Here is an 18,576-nt window from a genome sequence, read left to right as displayed (position 1 = left end):
TATGCAATGATAAGGGGCTAATCAACAATCTTGTTCTACGAGGCCCTTTGGGTAGGAAATTGATGGGATTGAAGGCAGATAAATCCCAAGGGCCTGATAATCTACATCCTAGGGTACTTAAGGAAGTGGCCATTCAGATAGCAGATGCTTTAAGAATTATTTTCCAGAACTCGATAGACTCAGCATCAGTACCCATGGATTGGAGGGTAGCTAATGTTACCCCACTATTTAAAAAGGGGGGTAGAGAAAAAGCAGGGAATTATAGGCCGGTGAGCCTTACATCAGTAGTGGGCAAAATGATGGAATCCATTATTAAGAATGTAATAGCGGAGCATATGACTAGCAGAGAAGGGATCGGACAGAGTCAACATGGATTTACAAAAGGTAAATCGTGCTTGACAAATCTATTGGAATTCTTTGAGATGGTGACAGGTAAAATAGATGGGGGAGAGCCAGTGGATGTGGTGTACCTGGACTTCCAAAAGGCCTTCGATAAGGTCCCACATAAACGACTGGCTTCCAAAATCAAGGCTCATGGGATTGGGGGCAAAGTATTGATGTGGATTGAGAACTGGCTGGCAGGTAGAAGACAGAGAGTTGGGATAAATGCTCATTTTCTGAGTGGCAGGCGGTGACCAGTGGGGTGCCACAGGGATCTGTACTGGGACCCCAGCTGTTCACAATTTACATTAATGATCTGGATGAGGGGATTGGATGTAATATCTCCAAATTTGCAGATGACACTAAGCTAGGAGGGGTTGTGTGCACGGAAGAGGGGGTCAGGAAGCTCCAGTGTGATTTGGATAAATTGGGGGACTGGGCAGATACATGGCAAATGCACTACAATGTGGATCAATGTGAGGTTATCCACTTTGGTAATACAAACTGGAGGGCAGATTACTATTTGAATGGCAATAGATTAAGAGATAGGGAAGTGCAGAGACCTAGGGGTACGTACACCAGTCTCTGAAGGCGAGCATGCAGGTACAGCAGGCGGTTAAAAAGGCAAATGGTATGTTGGCCTTCAATATAAAGAGGGTTTGAGTACAGGAACAAGGATACCTTACTGCAGCTGTACAGGGCCTTGGTGAGACTCCACCTGGAGTATTGTGTGCAGTTTTGGTCACCTTATCTAAGGAGGGATGTTCTTGCAATGGAGGGAGTGCAGAGGCGATTCACCAGGCTGATACCTGGAATGGCAGGAATGACTTAGGAGGAAAGATTGCGCAAATTGGAATTGTACTCGCTGGAGTTTAGAAGATTGAGAGGGGATCTCATAGAGACATATAAAATTCTGGCAGGACTGGACAGAATGGATGCAGATGGGATGTTTCCAATGGTGGGAAAATCCAGAACCCGGGGGCATGGTTTGAGGATAATAGGCAAACCATTTAGGACCAAGATGAGGAGGAATTTCTTTACCCAGAGGGTGGTGAATCTGTGGAATTCATTGCCACAGAGGGCAGTAGAGGCAGGTTCATTACATATATTTAAGAGGGAATTAGATCTATTTCTTCAGTATAAGCTTATTAAAGGTTACGGAGAGAAGGCGGGGACGGGGTACTGAACTTTAAGATCAGCCATGATCTCGTTGAATGGCGAAGCAAGCTCGAAGGGTCGAATGATCTACTCCTGCTCCTATCTTCTATGTTTCTATGTTTCGATGAGGTGCTGGATGCTGGTTTGACATTAAGATCAGGTATGTATGGGAGGGAGATAGAGGGCTATAGTCCGAGGGCAGGTCGATGGTCTAGATGGTATAAATAATTGGCATGGACTAGACGAGCTGAACAGTTTGTGTTTGTGCTGCAGTGTTCTATGGTCTAATCCTTTTGCATTTTCCTGTTTACTGACATGCTATCACTAGCAACCAGAAGTGTGCCAAGTACTCCTGATATCATCTCATCAATGCCTTGTACTGTTGTAACATGACATTCAACTCCTACCCTCATTGCCATTTCCCTCAAAGGACCCTTTTCTCTACTCTGTCAGTGTCATCACAGTCAGGGAATTACGTACTGTGTAACTCTGTCTCCCCGTTTCACAACACCGTGCAGGTCCGACCATTTTCTGTGCAAGTCCTGCCCTGTTTTATCTTAGCAAAATTCATCACCTCACATGAATCCAAATTAAGGTCCATTCCTTGGCCCACTTCCCAGTTTGGTGTAGATCTTGTTGTAAACTTAGATCACTTTCCTGACTATCCACTATATCCTTAGACTTAGATCACCCTAAACTTAGATCACTCTTAACTTACTAACCTTGGATCCCATGCAACGTAACCTTCCAGACTAGCATACCAAGTGGGACCCTGTCAACAGCCCTGGTCTGGGCAATCCTCTTGGTCACCTCACTAAAAAAAAGATGCAATTTGTGAAGACATTTTCCCACGCAGGACATTCAGCAACAAGCAGGTGAACCTCCTCTCCAATACAATTCCTGGTATATCCTTTCAGATGTGTCCAAATGCCCTTGAATGTCAGAATTCTGTCCACTACTACTGACAGTTCTTCCAGATACGGTCCACCATCTGGGTGAAAAGGTTTTCTCTCAGCTCCCTCTTAAATTTTGCATCTAGCCTGCAAAAAAGACTTTATCCGTGCCCCTCATAATTTTATACACCTCTCAGTCTCCCACGTTGCAGGTGATAAAGACATAGTTTATCCAACCTCCCTTATAATGCCAGCCCCCCGAAACCTGGCAATATTATGGTGAATCTCCTCTGCATCCTTCCCAATTTATTGATGTCCTTTAGCTGGGACACCAGGAATGCATATACTGTTCTAAATGTAGTCCCACCAACACTTTGTCCAGCTAAATTATGAGGTCCAAACTTTATGTCATCAACACACTGCCCAAGGAAGGCAAGAATGCCAATCCCCTCTTTTTCACTTCATCCACTGAGGTGCCTCTCTCAAGGAACTATGCACCTTTACCTTCTAAAAAGGAAGAAATGTTTAAGAGAGAATGTGAAGAGTATTGGGAGAGAGTAGAAGGAAATGGGACTAACAGGGACTGTACTGACGTATCACAAACAACTGAATCGTTAGTTCAGTCTTATTGTGGGGACATTGCCACTTTCTGAGGGTATACTGGGGCTCACTCCTCTCCTCCTCATTCAATGACCTCAAACATCAAAATTCCCACTTGTGCTGCTAGAACCATTTTCTCCAGTAGATTGTCTCCTAGGGGCATGACAGGATAGGTAGTAAAGTACCTCCATAGAACCATCGAAAATTACAGCACAAAAACAGGCTCCTTTGGCCCGTCTAGTCTGTGCCAAACCATTTATTTTGGATTGTCCCACTGACCTGCACCCAGTCCATAAACCACCCCCCCCATTCATGTACCTGTCCAAATTCTTCTTAAATGTGAAAAGTGAGCTCACATTCACCACCTCAGCTGTTCAATCAAGGGACAGTCTCAAATAACCAAATAATGAGAGAGACAGTTACGTTTCGGGAGGAATCATTTCAAACTGTGACATGAAGGAATTTCTCAGGGGGATGTGAATCTCCTAGGTTCACATTGGGCGTTAGGAGGATTGGTTAATGCCTGCAAGGTTGAAGTATTGAAGACAATGTGGAATGGGCATAGGAGGCCAGGAACCGAGCAGTGGTGATCATAGTGAATGGTGGAGCAGGCTTGGGTGAACCACACGACTGCTGCCACCCTCCCGAAGTCTTGTTGGCAGATGTGTCCTTCCTAGACTGTTGCCCCTCCACTGGCCAGGGCTGTCAATTACACTCATCCCTGCCAAATCCAACACCCCACTGCCATCTCCTCCCATCATCCTCAGGGCCCCACAGACATCGTCCTCTTGTCCACCCCTTTGGACTCTTCTTCCATAATCCCATTGCTCTCCCTCACTTACCCCAATCTTCTAACTCCCAACCCCCTCCCTTCCGCACTTCCCCCACCTTTCCACCACCCGCTCCCTTCCCCTCTCCCCCCCACCTCCTTCCCTACCCTACTCCCACTCCTTTCCTTCCCCACTCTCTCCTCTCCCTCCCCCACTCTCTCCTCTCCCTCCCCCACCTCAACCCTTCCCCACACCCTCCCCTCACCACCTCCCCTCCCCCTCCCTTCCCCAACCCCCCCTCCCCTCCCCCCCCTCCCCTCCCTCCCTACTCCCTTCCCCAACCTCCCCTCCCTTCCCCAACCTCCCCTCCACCTCCCCCCCCCCCTCCCCCCCTCCCCCCCCCTCCCCTCCCCCTTCCCCCCCTCCCCCTCCCCCCCCCTCCCCCCTCCCCCCTTCCCCCCCTCCCCCTCCCCCTCCCCCCTTCCCCCCCCCTCCCTTCCCCCCTCCCCCTCCCTTCCCTCCCCTCCCCCTCCCCTCCCCCTCCTTCCCTCCCTCCCCTCCCCCTCCCCTTCCCCCCCACTCCCCCCTCCCCTTCCCCCCCACTCCCCCCCCCACTCCCCCCTCCCTACTCCCACTCCTTTCCTTCCCCACCCAACCCGTTCCCACCTCCTGCGCCTCCTGGCCCAGCCTCGGGCCCTCAGCGCCGCCCTCAGCTCCCGCACGTCGATGCGGCCGTCGCCGTTGGTGTCGAGCCGGGAGAAGAGGTCGGAGTAGCGGCGCTGAGCCTCCTCGTCGAGCTCGGGAGCCGAGGCCTTGCGGTGGGGCGGCCGACGGCATCACGGCGGCGGGGACAGAGCGGCAGGGAGACCGTGAGGGGGAGGCAGGGCCTGGCGGGGAGGGGGCGGGGCCTGGCGGGGAGGGGGCGGGGCCCTGGCGGGGAGCGGGACAGGGGGCGGGGCCTGGCGGGGGCGGGGGCGGGGCGGGGCCTGGTGGGGAGCGGGACATAGGGGGGCGGGGCTGGTGGGGAGCGGGACAGAAGGGGCGGGGCCTGGCGGGGAGCGGGACAGAGAAGAGGATGAGAGAAGAGGAGGAGGGAAGTGAAGTGAGGGGGAGAAGGGATGTGAGGGAGAAATGGAGGGTGAAAGGGAGGAGTGTGAATGTGAAGGAAGGAGGGAAGAGATGGGTGAGGGAGAGGGAGGGGGAGATGAGGAGGGAGGGGAGATGAGGAGGGAGGGGAGATGAGGAGGGGAGGGGAGGAGGAGGGAGGGGAGAGGGAGGAGGAGGGGAGGGAGGGGAGGGGGGGAGGGAGGGGAGGGGGGGGGGAGGGGGGAGGGAGGGGGGGGGGGAGGGGGGAGGGAGGGGTGGGGGGGAGGGAGGGGTGGGGGAGGGGGGAGGGAAGGGGGTGATGGAGTGTGGAGGAGGAGGGAGGGGGAGGAGAGATGGTGTGAGGGGGAAGAGAAGGGAGTAGTAAGAGGAGGCACGAGATTGTTGGGGTGTGCAGAGGGGTGGGAGGGAAACTTGGGAGAGGGGAGAGGACCCAGAGTGGATAGATGAGAAGGGGCAACAGTTGAGGGAACAGTGAGGGGGGAGTAGGGGTAGAGGAGAGAAGGAATAGGTCAGTGGTGAGAGGTGGAGGACAGGTGATGGAAAGGAGAGGAGAGAAGGTCAGGTTACAGGGAAGAAGTGGAAAGGAGGGATGGTAATAGTAGAGGAAAGGAACAAGTGAATAGGAACAGAGCAGTAAAAGGTTAAAGGAGGGGAAGGGTATGAGGTGGAAGGAAATGGGAGGACAGGAAGGGTCATATGAAGGAGAGCAGTAACAGTGTGGAGGCAATGAGGGGAGAGAAGCAAGATGGAGGGAGTGAGACAAATGAAAAGAAAGGGGGAGGATGGAGGGGAAGTTACAAAGAGGTGTGGGAAGGGGAATGTTAAGGACTAGTACAGCAGAGGAACATTCGGTTTGTTACATGTGTATGTGCCAGACATGATGGCCAAATCAAACCAAAACTCTGCTGCTGAGAGTTAGAGCAGTGCCAATACAGTGCCAACGACCCAGGTTCAAATCCACTGCTACCTATAAGGGGTTTCTACCTTCTTCCTATGACCACATGGGTTTCATTCACATTCTCTGTTCCTCCCACGTTCCATAAACGCACTGATGTTAGGGAGGCGTGGGATTGTGACTGGGAACGGCCTGTAACTTTGTCCTGCATCTGCACTAAAAGGATTGGCTGCACCTGACTGAGAGGGGGACCAAGTTATCCTGGCGGGCGGGATACACTGTGTAGTGAGTTTTTGACGAAGGATCAGGCAGTCAGTAGAGCAAAATAGCAAGGCTATAATGAAGGATTTAACTTGGGAAACAAAATGGAAAAGGGTGATGAATACAGCACTGAATGTCATGTATTGAAATGCCTGCAGTATAAAGGCAGATGATGTAGTCGGTGCAGCTGGAAGTTAGCAGGTATGACATTGGGGCCATCATGGAGTCGTGGCTGAAAAGATCACAGCTGGGACAGGGTGGATGTGGAGAGGATATTTCCTCTGGTGAGGGAGTCTGGGACCAGAGGGCACAGCCTCAGAGTACAAACACGTCCCTTTGGAACAGAGGTGAGGAGAAATTTCTTTACCCAGAGGGGGGTGAATCTGTGGAATTTGTTGCTGTGAATGGCTGTGGAAGCCAAGTCATTGGGGTTATTCATTGTGGAGGCAGATGCGTTCTTGATCAGAAAGAGAATCAAGGATTATGGGGAGAAGGCAGGAGAATGGGGTTGTAAAGGATTGTAAATCAGTCGTGATGGAATGGTAGGGCAGACCCAATGGGCTGGATGGCTTATTCTGCTCCCATGTCTTTTGGTTTTAATCCTTATCCTAAAGCTTTAGCCTGTAATTTTAAACAACTCTGCTGTTGGAAATTGTTCTCTTGGCCCCCTCTGCTTCAAGATAAACCCAGCCTATCTCATCGCTCCCTCATAAATGAAATGCATTTTCTCCAGTGCAGTCACCTCATTATTATACTGTGGTGATTTGAACTGGAGCCAGTACTTCACTGCAACCTACATTGAATGTAGAACAGAACAGCACAGGAAAAGCCACTTTGGGCCCCATGTCTGTGCTCAATATGATGCCCAAATTAAAGTAAAACTTTGCTCCTTCCACATATCTGTTCCCTGGATATTCATGTGTCTGTCTCAAAGGCTCTAAAATGTTTCGAATATATCTGCTTCTACCACTATTTATGGCTGCCAGTTCCAGGCACCCACCACTGTGGTAAACTTCCCCCACCCCGTGCTCTCTTCGGCAGCACATATTCTAAAATATTCACCCCCCATCTTAAAATCATGCCGTCTAGTGTTTGACATTTTTATCCAGGGAAAAGATACTGACCGACGATCTTATCAATGCATTTCATAATTTTATAAAGTGTTCAGCATGCTAGTCACAGAGTCTTGCAGCATGGAACAAGCCCCCCTGCCCAACACTCATCCCTGCCGACTAAGTTGGCATTCTGGGCAGGTGTCATTTGCATGCATTTGGTCTCTATCCTTCTCGGCCCTTCTTATCCCGAGATATACCCAAATGTCTTTTTTTTTAAATGCTAAAATTCAGTTTCCTCTGGCAGCTTGCTCCATCCAGCATGGTTGGAGTAGTAGTTAGTATAATGCTGTTACAGTGCCAGCGATCGGGACCAGGGTTTGAATCCCACGCTGTCTGGTAGGAGTTTGTATGTTCTTCCTGGGTTTTTCTCATGGGCTCTGGATTCTTCCAAAATGGACGAGGATTGTAGGTCAATTGGGTGTAAATTGGGTGGCATGGACTCGTGGGCTGAAATGGCCCGTTACCGAGCTGCATGTCTAAATTTTTAAAAAAAATACTTTCTAATAGAGCTCTCATTCTTCATGCAGTTAGAGTTGGCCTACACATAGAAACCCTTCTCACTGCAATAGATAAAATGTGACAAATAATCTGAAACTTAGCAAACTGACCAGCTGATGACCCATATGTAAGCTGCTCACTGAAGGCTGGGATAATACATTGTGTAGAGCCGCTGCTTCACATTTCCGGAGATCTGAGTTCAATCCTGACCTTTGGTACTGTCTGTGTGGAGTTTGCAATGGTTTCCCCGGGTCCTCTGGTTTGCTCCATATCCCAAAGATAAATGGAGGCACTGTAACCTGTGTTCCTCGTGTGTGAGGGTGGTGTGTCGTCTAGGGAATTTTATGGGAATGTAGGGAGAATAGAATGGGATCAATGTGGAGCTCATATAAATGAATGGTTGATGGAGATTTTGAGCTGATGGGCCAGTGTCTGTGAGAACCATTCTAACTCTGATACTCCATGAGTCCAATAACCATGCTGGTGTTTGCAAACACTGATGTTGTGATCTGGAGTGAAGCAGGAGTAGGCCATTCAGCCTGTCAAGCTTGCTCCGCCATTTAAAGAGATCATGGCTGATCTTGTGTTGGGCTTATCTCCACCTACCTGCCTTTCACCCCATATCCCTTAATTCCCCTTCTATGTAAAAATCTATCTAACCTTAGGCCTTTTTCCACTGGAATCCTGTCCCAGGAATTAACTGGGAATGCCGACATCAAATGATGTCATTTCTTGCTGGGGATTAACCGCCTTTACCCATACTCATATCCCCGGCATTTGCTGATGCCAGAGTACTGATAAAACCAGTGGAAAAGGGACAGCAGGAAGTCACCCATTTCTAGTTGAAGGTGGAACACTACGATTCCCAGAGATATACATTCAGTGGAAAAGCAATTAGTGTCCCAGGTAAGGGTGGTCCAGTAGAAACGGCACAAAGGGCTTCCTATCCTGGGACACGGCACAGCCAATTAACTGGGATGCCAGTGGAAAAGGGGCTCTTGACTTAAATATGTTTACTGAGGTCACCTCCACTGCTTCAATAGGCAGCAAATTCCACAGTTTCACCTCCCTCTAGGAAAAGCAGTTCCTCCTCATCTTCACCCTACTACCCTGGATGCTGAGGCTTTGTTCCCTAGTTCTAGTCTCCCCACCAAAGAAAACAACGTACTTACCTCAATCTATGCCTGTTATAATTTTATATATTCCTGTAAGACCCCCTCTTTGATGTGGAGCAGTCATTTTGAAGCAGGGGCCTCAACTCTGTACCCTTGCACCTGCTCTTTAATGTGTTTCGGACTTGTCGTGATGTTCAGCTCTGCCTCTGTGCCTGTTTCTTTGGCAAGGAGTTCCCTCCCTCCACTGATGATCCCTTCTCACATCTCCAACTCTCCCTTCCTCTTGGACACCCCTTCGGGTCTTTTACCTCTTGTGACTTTTACATTTTCATTTACTCTAGTGACATAACTGCTTCGAATCCTCTACTCCCACTTCATCCCCTCAGCACTCCACTCACTTAATAGAGGTCTACAAGATTCTGAAAGGCATAGATAGGGTGGACGGCCAGTGCATGTTTCCCAGGGCAGGAATAGCAAACACCAGAGGACATGTGTACAAAGTTTAGGGGATACGTCAGGAGAAAGTTTTTTTTCTTTTACACAGAGTTATGGGGGCTTGGAATGCCTTGCCAGGGATGGTGGTGTTGAAACATTAGGAGCCTTTAAGAGATTCTTAGGCATGCACATGGATGGAAGAAAAATAGAGGGTTATCGCCTCAAACCGTGCATCTTGGCGCCTCACAGTTCGGCGAGCAGCAACCTCCTTTGAAGAAGACCGCAGAGCCCACCTCACTGTCAAAAGGCAAAGGAGGAAAAACCCAACACCCAACCCCAACCCACCAATTTTCCCCTGCAACCGCTGCAACCGTGTCTGCCTGTCCCGCATCGGACTTGTCAGCCACAAACGAGCCTGCAGCTGACGTGGACTTTTTACCCCCTCCATAAATCTTCGTCCGCGAAGCCAAGCCAAAGAAGAAGAAGAAGAAGATACGAGGAGGCACCACATTGAGGGCTGAAGGGCGTTTACTCTGCTGCTGTGTTTCTATGTCCTATCCTTTCTCTCTTCCTCCCTGCATCATGTCCTCATACAGTCACACATCTCTATTTCACTCGGTTATTCTACTGATATTTCAGTATTTTGAGTCCTTTCCATCCCTTGAGGTAATCAGGTTCTTGTAAACAGCCATTCTCAATGGGGGCCTCACCTTTAAGTAAAAGCCTTGTTTTCTTTTCACCTCATGTAACATAATTTTTAAAAAAAAGTTTTTTATGTAGTTGGTAGGAGAGAAGAATTGAAAAATTGACGGCTTCACAGGGAAAGGGCCCATAAACTTTGAGCAGAGTCCTGGGCCATAGCAAAAAAAACAGGTTGAGAATGGCTGGTCTGGACCATAAGTGAATACATGATTAAATATTGTTTTCAATGTGGACATTTATTAAATATATCAAGGACTCACACATTCTATTAAAATTGAATTATCTATGGCAGAACAATGCAATGAAATGGCATTGTAATAGTGAGAACTACATTCTTCAGATGCTCTACAAATATTTATTTTTGCACTTTATCAACAGACTTTGCTAGAATCTGACAGGAATGATTGACAACACTGGGTGCATCTGAATAAAGCGAAAGGAAAGAAGAAAAGTTAAACAAAGGTTTGTCAAACACCAAATTATTGATTAAATGATCTTGTAAAAACATTGGTTATGTCAAGAAAAATAATTGCATGCCTAGAAGTTGGATCTGTTAATGGCCAGCTTTTCAGGAACAAACTGTGCATAAAACCAATTTTACTCAGATCAGCTGGAACAGGGCCTGAATTTGCATGATTAGCCTGTTCTATTGAATGATGGAGGAGGCTTGATGGGCTGAATGGCCTAAGTCCTGCTCTTAATTTGTGTTTCTCCAAGTGTGATCATGCCCATAATGAAATTGGAGGAGGCACTTCTCTATTTTATTCTCAACATATCCAATGGATCCTGGCACTGGCTACATTCAAATTTCCCACTGGGAATTAATTGGAGCATCCTGTAATCTTAGGTTCATGGAGCCATGCAGCCCAAAAACAACTCTTATGCTCTCTGGATATGTGACACCATCGTACCCATCCAAACTTGGTTCCAGCCTTCTCTGCCTTGGTGTGAGAAGTTGAAAAGTTGTGAGAATCTCTGCCTCCTCCACCCCATCAGGCAGAGTTCCAGATCCCAACCACTTCTGCAATGAGGAAAGTGTCCTACTATTTATGCCCCTCATCAGGGGTTATGCCTCAGCATTTTCTGCTCCAAGGAGAACAGACCCAGCCTATCCATTCTCTCCTCCTTCCATCCAAAGCAATATCCCAGGAAATCTACTCTGCTCCCTCCAATCGTATCCTTCCATAAGTGGTGGCCTGAACTGCACAAAATACTCCAACAGTGACCATTCAAATGTTTTAGAAGTAAAAACATCATGCTGGAGAAACTCAGCTGGTCAAACAGTGTCCTTATATAAAAAGATCAAAATACATAACCAACCTTTTGGCTTGAGCCCTTCAAATATGAGCAAAATATAGGCAGGCACTTGAACTTGGGCTCCTACCTTGATGAAGGGCTCAAGCCCGAAACGTCAGTTATGTATCTTTACCTTTGCTATATAAAATACACCGTTTGGCCTGGTGATTTTTTTCCAGCTTTGCATTTTTACTTCAAGCACAGTGTCTGCAGACTTTAATGGTTCATCAGTGTTTTATAAAGTTGTCCCATAATCTTCATTGAACATCTCAATGTCCACCCTGCCAAGCCCCCTCACGATCCTCTATCTTTCAATAATATTAATCTTCATTCTTCTGAATGCCAAAGAATACAGATACAACTTCTTTCAGCCTCTTGTCTCAGGCGATTTCTTTTGAACTGCCCCAATAAAAGCAGAAACCATTATCATGCCCTTGGTGTATTTAGGAAAATGCTGTAGTAGGTCAAGGTACACATGATCATTTTACACCATGCACCTTAAGCTCCAATTGAGGATCAATCCAACTTCTCATTTAAAATCATTGAAAGGACAAAGTTTACATAGAGTTTATGTCACAAAATCAACTGCAATAGACCTCAGATAATCCAGCATCTCATTTGGGAATCCTGATGCTTCACCGGGTTTACCGGGTGCTGAATCCCAGGCTCCACGTAAGCTCACAGTGATCCTCCCACCCCCTTTATATTCATCAGATGTCCATTTACTGTACTTTTAAACTCATCACGATCCTGATTCCCACTGTCCCATTGAAAACCAATTTTTTGCACTCCTTTTAAATTAAATTTTTAATTAGTGCAACACTGTTACAGCGCGAGTGAATGGTGTTCGAATCCCATGCTGTTTGTCTGCGTCGCTTTCCCCGGGGGCTCTGGTTTCCTCCTGCCGTTGAAGACATTACGGAAACTGCAGGTCAATTTGGTGTAATTGGGGAGCACAGAGTCATGGGTCAAAAGGGCCTGTTACTGTGTTGTATGTCGAAATTTAAATTGAATTTTACCAGCTTCTGTTCCCCCTCCAGACTCACCAGGGACCCATCCACCACCTCCTCCCCCCAGACTCACCAGGGACCTGTTCAACACCCCCCCCCCCCGACTCACTAGGGGCCCCCCTAAACTTACCAGGGCCCATTTCTTTCCCTTCTCACCCTCAGACTCACTGGGCTCCCATTTCCTGCTCTGGTTCATTGGAAATATATATTCTGTTGCATGATTTGCTAAAAAAGGGAGTGAACACTGCATTGGTGCATTAATTCGAATGACACCCAATAGTCCAGAAAACCTGTCAATCTGGCATCACCAAAGCCCAGAGAGTGTTGGATCACCGGAGTTTTACTGCAGTTTTGTTGATTATGGCAAATGGGCAAAAATCTATTTCTTGTAGCACAGTCAAATTGAGGCAGAAAGTCACAGATTACGCACAGACTTAATTTGAAGCCTTGGTATTATTTTACAAAAGACTCACACCAGGAAGAGTAAGGTTTGAAAAGGTTGCTTTCAATAGGAGATACATGACCAGAAGAAAGTTTTCCTCCAGTTACTGCTCCCCAGAGGACTCCCCACCTCCTTGGGTCTGAATGACGTGGAACAAGGTGACGTTGAATAGCACTTGGTGGCCGTTGTTCCACGCGTACAGTGTGTGATCTCTGGCATTGTAATCCAGCATGGAGATGTGGAAGTACTGGTTGTGGAAGGGGACATCGATGTACTCGTAGCTGGAGGTCTTGGTGGAGTATGTGTAGTAGACCTTGGCCCCTGTCAGGTGGGAGTTGGTGACATATAGGGTGCCGCAGATCATGAATGCCTCTCCTGCACTCCTCTTGGGGTAACCCGTGTTCCAGGTCTGGCGAACCTCCAATGTCTGGCTGTCCAACCGGCTGATGACAATGTTTCCTGCGTTCTGGTTAGTGGCGTAGACAGCCCACACCCCACCTTCATCAGCCATGAGGTCGATGTCAGAGAAACCCCCCCAGGTGTATGGGTAGACATTATTGAAACCAGCATACTCCAGGCTGCGTTGGGCTTGTACGGAACCTGTCTGGAAGTTGTACCTGACCAGTGTGTTGCTCTGATACTTGTTGAAGTAGAGGGAACCATTGTAGACCAGGTGATTTGTGCCAGCCCAGGGGTAGGGCAGACGGTACAGCCTGTAACCCTCCCCACTCACAAAGTCCGCCATGGATTGATACTCCTGCACCACTTTGCTGTTTGTGTACCCATCCATGTACCACACCTAGAAGGAAAACAACAGTGCAGCCACCATTACAGACAACAAAAATGAGGACAGGTTTCTACCAGTGGAAACACAATCCAATCTCCAATGATCTGCGGACTTTGGTGGTGATTAAGAAAATGGAGGGACTCAGCAGGTCAAGCAACATCCATGGATAGAAATAGTCAGTTAGTGATTCAGCTTGGGACCCTTTATCAAGAATAAAATGGAAAGGTGAACGATAATGTTAAAGTGGAGGGGGGTGGGTGCTGCAATAGCTGGGAAGGGACCAAGGTGACAGGGTACTGGACAGAAGAAGGTGGTAGCATTGACTGGGAATGTATCAGAATCAGGTTCATGACAATGAACCTGTGTCACAAAATGTGGTGTTTCGCAGCAGTGTTGTACATTACTTGTCATAAATTACATTGCCATAATTATGCTATTTAAAAATAAATAATTTGTCCAAAAGAAGAGAAAGTGAGGTTGTGACTGTGCTCCATTCAAAAATGTGATGGCGGAGGAGAAGAAGCCATCTTTCTGCTGCTGGGTGTTTGTTCTCAGGCTCCTGGACCTCCTTCCTGATGGTGGCAGTGAAGAGGGCATGGCCTGAGTGCTGGGGTTCCTTGAGGATAGAGGCTGCTTCTTTGAGACACCACCTCTTGTAGATGCCCATGACGAACTGGATTAATGTCCATTACAGATTGGATGGGGTGAACTTTGAAGTGTATCCAGCAATATGTGGAAAGGCCTATCAGAGAAGGAGCAAGATTGGACCTTTTACAGGCGAATTAAGCTGGTTGGATAACGGAGTTATCGGTTGGGAGACACTTTAGGGCCTAGTGACCACAATTCTATCAGCTTTATGGAAAAGAACACCACTGGTCCTTGGGTTAGAATCCTCAAATGGGGCAAGGCCAATTTCATCTTGATTGGGCTTGAATGATGAATAGACTGGACACAAATGTTAGCAAGTAAGAGCATGACTGCCCAATGGGAGGGGTTTAAGAAAGAAGGTCTTGGAAGACCATGTCCCAAGAGGCATAAAGGGCAGGAACAGCAAAGTAAAGGAACCCTGGTTACTACAGCTATCGAGGCACAGATCAGAAAGAAAAAGGAGGCAGAGATATTCAAGAGAATCCTGTGAGGAAAATAAGGAATGTCAGAACATAATGAAGATGGAAATAAGGAGAGGTAAAAGAGGTTTAGTGAAGGCTTTGGCCACAGGGAGAATCCAAAAATACACACACACACACACACACACACACACACACACACACACACACACACACACACACACACACACACACACACACACAAGTCATGAGGGAAAGAATAAGAAGAATAAGTCCCCTCAAGGATGATGAGGGGGTGCTATGTAGAGGTAGAGGAGATAGAGAGGATCTTAAATGAATATCTGTTGAACAGATCAAGTGGGAGGGAGGGGGTGTAACTGAAGGTAGCCTAGGGCATGTCTGCAACGGTAGTGAAGAGATATTAGCAGTCTTTGATCAACAGGCCAAACAGCATACTTTATGAAGCAAAGATAAAGGTACATACTCAGAGTTTCTCCAGCATTGTGTTTTTATTTTAGTTTCAGTCCTGTTAGTTTGACATCAGTGGTCGGGAAACTGCTGGAGAGGATTCTGACAGATCGGATCTATCAAAAAGTAGGTGGCCAGGGGAAAAAAATAAAAGAGTGCCAGCATGGATTTGTACATGGAAAAATGTGTTTCAAGAAGAGGTGAAAAAGAGCAGGGTTCTTGATGCTATTAATAGCATACACAGTAGTTATATGAAAGGTTAGGGCACACAGGATAGGAGGACAACTAGCTAATTGGCACAATGATGGAAGTTAGACCACGGCATAGAGGGCAGTTTTTCAGATTGGAGGTCTGTGACCAGTTCAGGGTTTGGTACAGGACCCTTGCTTTTTGGAATATACATAAATGACTTGGTCAAGGATGTGTGTGGCCGGGTGAATATGTTTGCCTAATGACACAAACATGATGTGCTCCAGTGACCTGGGTTTACAACGGGATCTAGATCAGAGTTATTTAGAACAGGATGAGAGGCACCAACACAGAAGTGCATAAGATAATGAGAGGTATCGATGGGGTGGACAGCCAGCTCCATGTTCCCAGGGTGGTCATGGCCAACACCACAGGACATCTGTTTAAGGTGTTTAGGAGAGATGTCAGAGGCAAGGTGTTTTTTCATACAGAGAGTGGTGGGTACTTGGAATGCATTGCCAGAGGGTGGTGGTGGAGGCTGGTATAATAGGGTTAGGGTTAGGGTTCTTAGATGGAGAACCATGGGCTCTGAGGGAGGTAAGGGTTAAATTTAATGTGCAGTAGGTTTCTCTGGATCTGTACGACATCATGGGTAGAAGGGTCTGTTCCATGCTGTATTTAGGAAATTGGGCTGAGGATTGACAGATGTGGTTCAACACGGAGATGTATGAGGTGCTGTGTTTGAGAAAATCAAACCAGGGCAGTGGCCTAAAGGGTGTAACGGAGAGAGGGACAGAGGGGATAATGTATCTAACTCTTTAAAGGTGGTAGGCATAGGTGGACAGAGTAGTAAGGAGAATGTTTGGGTGTTGGGGTTCATCAGTTGGGCATTGAATATGTTGGAACATCATAATGAAGTTGTACAAGACATGGGTGAGGCCACACTGGGAATATTGTGTACAATTTTAGTTGTCTAGTATTATAAAGGATATGATAATGTTGGAAAGAGCATGGAAATGGTTTACAAAGGTATTACCAGGAATAGGCAAGTTGAATTATCGTGAGAGATTGGAAAAACAAGACCTGTTTTCCTTAGAGCATAGGAGGTTGAGAGGAACTTATTTAGGTTCATAAATTTACAAGGGGCATCAATAGGGTTGATTAGAGACATTGTTTCTTAGAGTGGGAGAATCTTAGATGGGAGGGCATAACTCCAAGGTGAGTGGGGTAGGATATAGAAGGGATATTTCTTCACTCAGAGGGTGAAGGGCACATGGAACGAGCTGCCAGACAATGATGGAGGCAGGAACATTAGCTTACTTTAAGAAACACTTGGATAATTGCATGGATGGGAAGGGGCTGGAGGGGGAGGGTATAATGTGGGAATGTCGGACATTGTTCGGTACGGTCAAGCTGGATGTGGGCATATGTTTGCGTTCTGTACAGCTCTACAACTACCATGTTTATTGTCATTTGTACTGAAGTGCAGAGAGAAGATTCCTTTCCAACAGTCCAATTTGTTAAGCCATACACAGTACAGTTCAGAGCTAGAGAGAGACAGGGATCAGTCATGACAGAGCAAAGGCAACATTACTTTTATGTCTGAGGTTTGTTCTGGAGGGCAAGAAGGAAATTGCCCTTCATTCTGGTGGTGTGTGATGTCACATTCGTGAATCTTCTTCACAGGAGGAGGGTAAAGGGTGTGTGGCTGGGATGGAACATATCAAACCCTCACCCCCATCCCCAGCCTTCTCTTACCCAGTTATGATTCCTGCACCCACCTGGCTCCATCTGCCCACCCCTCTCCTCACCTGGTTCCACCTATCATCTGCCTTACTCTTTCCTCTCACCTCTTTATTCTGGTAACCTTCCCTTCCCTCCACACTCTCAGTTCTGATGCAGGGTCTCAACTTGCACCTCATCTTCCGGCTGGGCACGTCCAACTGGATGGCATTAATATCAACCTCAGACTTTTGTTTAAAACCCCCCCCTCACTTCTTCCCCTGTCACTTTCCCCAGCTCTCTCTCTCCCTTCCATCTTCTTTTGCACAAACATGATAAATTCTCACATGTGAGAGCAGGAACAGAATGAGATGGAGGATGAACGCATGGCTGAGGGGGTGGAGCAGAGGGCAGGGATTCAAGTTTGTGGATCACTGGGACCATTTTTGGGGTAGGTATGACCTGTACGAAAAGGATGGGTTGCATTTGAACCCCAGGGGGACCAGGATTCTGGTGGGGACGTTTGCTAGGGTTACTCAGGAGACTTTAAACTAGAATGGCTGGGGGGAGGGAACCAAATGAAGGAGAACAGCAAGGAGAAGGTTAGAATGCAATCAGAGAAAGCTTGTAGATAGTGTTTGAGGGGGGAAAGGCAGGTGATAGAAAAGGGGGAAAGGCAGGTGATAGAAAAGGGGGATGCTCGATACGAAGATGAACAGAAGTCGATTGCAAAAGATCATAAGAGAGGTGTTGGTAAAGATAGGGTCCTACAGGAAGTAAAAAGTGGGAAATCTCTAAAATGCATCTATTTTAATGCAAGGAGCATTGTACGGAAGGTGGATGAGCTGAAGGTGTGGATTGACACTTGGAAGTATGACGTGGTAGCGATTAGTGAAACATGGTTACAGGAGGGATGTGACTGGCAGCTAAATATTCCTGGATTTAGTTGCTTTAGGTGTGATAGAATTGGGGGGGTGGGGTTGCACTACTTGTTAGAGAAAATATTACAGCAGTGCTTAGGTGCGATTGAATAGAAGGCTCGTCCAAGGAGGCTATTTGGGTGGAATTGGGGAATGGAAAAGGGGAAGTTACAATTATAGGGGTGTATTATAGACCACCGAATAGGGAACGCGAATTAGTGGATCAAATTAGTAGGGAGATAGCAGATGTTTGTAATAGGCACAAGGTAGTGATTGTGGGGGATTTTAATTTTCCGAATATTGATTGGGAAACCCATTCCATGAAAGGGCTGGATGGGTTGGAGTTTGTAAAATGTGTGCAGGATAGCTTTTTACATCAATACGTGGAGATACCAACTAGAGAGGGAGCTGTGTTGGATTGACTGTTGGGGAATGAGATGGGTCAGGTGACAGAGATATGTGTGGGCGAGCACTTCGGGTCCAGTGAGCATGGTGCCATTAGCTTCAAGGTAATTATGGAAAAGGATAGGTCTGGGCCCAGAGTTGAGGTTTTTGAGTGGGGAAAAGTTAGGTTTGAGGAGATGCGGAAGGATTTACAAGGGGTGGATTGGGACCATTTGTTTTCTGGGAAGGATGTAATAGAGAAATGGAGGACTTTTAAAAGAGAGATTTCAAGAGTACAAAATCTTTATATACCTGTGAGGTTGAGAAGGTCAAAAGTTTGAGAGAGCCATGGTTCTCAAGG

The 18,576-nt window shown here is 47.3% G+C and overlaps 1 protein-coding gene and 1 long non-coding RNA gene across 5 annotated transcripts in view; one reads left to right on the top strand and one right to left on the bottom strand.

Moving 5' to 3' along the window:
• Positions 1 to 4,509: 4,509 nt before the first annotated feature.
• The window catches only part of LOC138764097 (uncharacterized), a 15,019-nt gene continuing 952 nt past the window's right edge, over positions 4,510 to 18,576 (top strand). The window contains exons 1-3 of one of the 4 annotated variants that reach the window (XR_011357982.1): positions 5,437 to 5,858; positions 6,224 to 6,412; positions 10,309 to 10,392. This is a non-coding gene — a long non-coding RNA (uncharacterized lncRNA). Of the gene's footprint in view, positions 4,621 to 4,880; positions 4,905 to 5,436; positions 5,859 to 6,223; positions 6,413 to 10,308; positions 10,393 to 18,576 lie in introns of those variants that run through there. The other 3 variants (XR_011357981.1, XR_011357983.1, XR_011357984.1) reach the window with 3 other exon arrangements.
• LOC138764096 (noelin-3-like) overlaps positions 12,378 to 18,576 on the bottom strand; it is a 26,093-nt gene continuing 19,894 nt past the window's right edge. The window contains exon 5 of the mRNA XM_069939467.1: positions 12,378 to 13,477. Coding sequence (XP_069795568.1) covers positions 12,782 to 13,477 — 696 coding nt within the window. The 3' untranslated portion in view covers positions 12,378 to 12,781. The remainder of the gene's footprint in view (positions 13,478 to 18,576) is intronic.

The sequence above is a fragment of the Narcine bancroftii genome, chromosome 5 (genome assembly GCF_036971445.1).
Source record: "Narcine bancroftii isolate sNarBan1 chromosome 5, sNarBan1.hap1, whole genome shotgun sequence".
Lineage (NCBI taxonomy): Eukaryota > Metazoa > Chordata > Chondrichthyes > Torpediniformes > Narcinidae > Narcine > Narcine bancroftii.
Note: the sequence above shows the minus strand (reverse complement) of the source record. Positions and strands in the feature narration are given on the sequence as shown.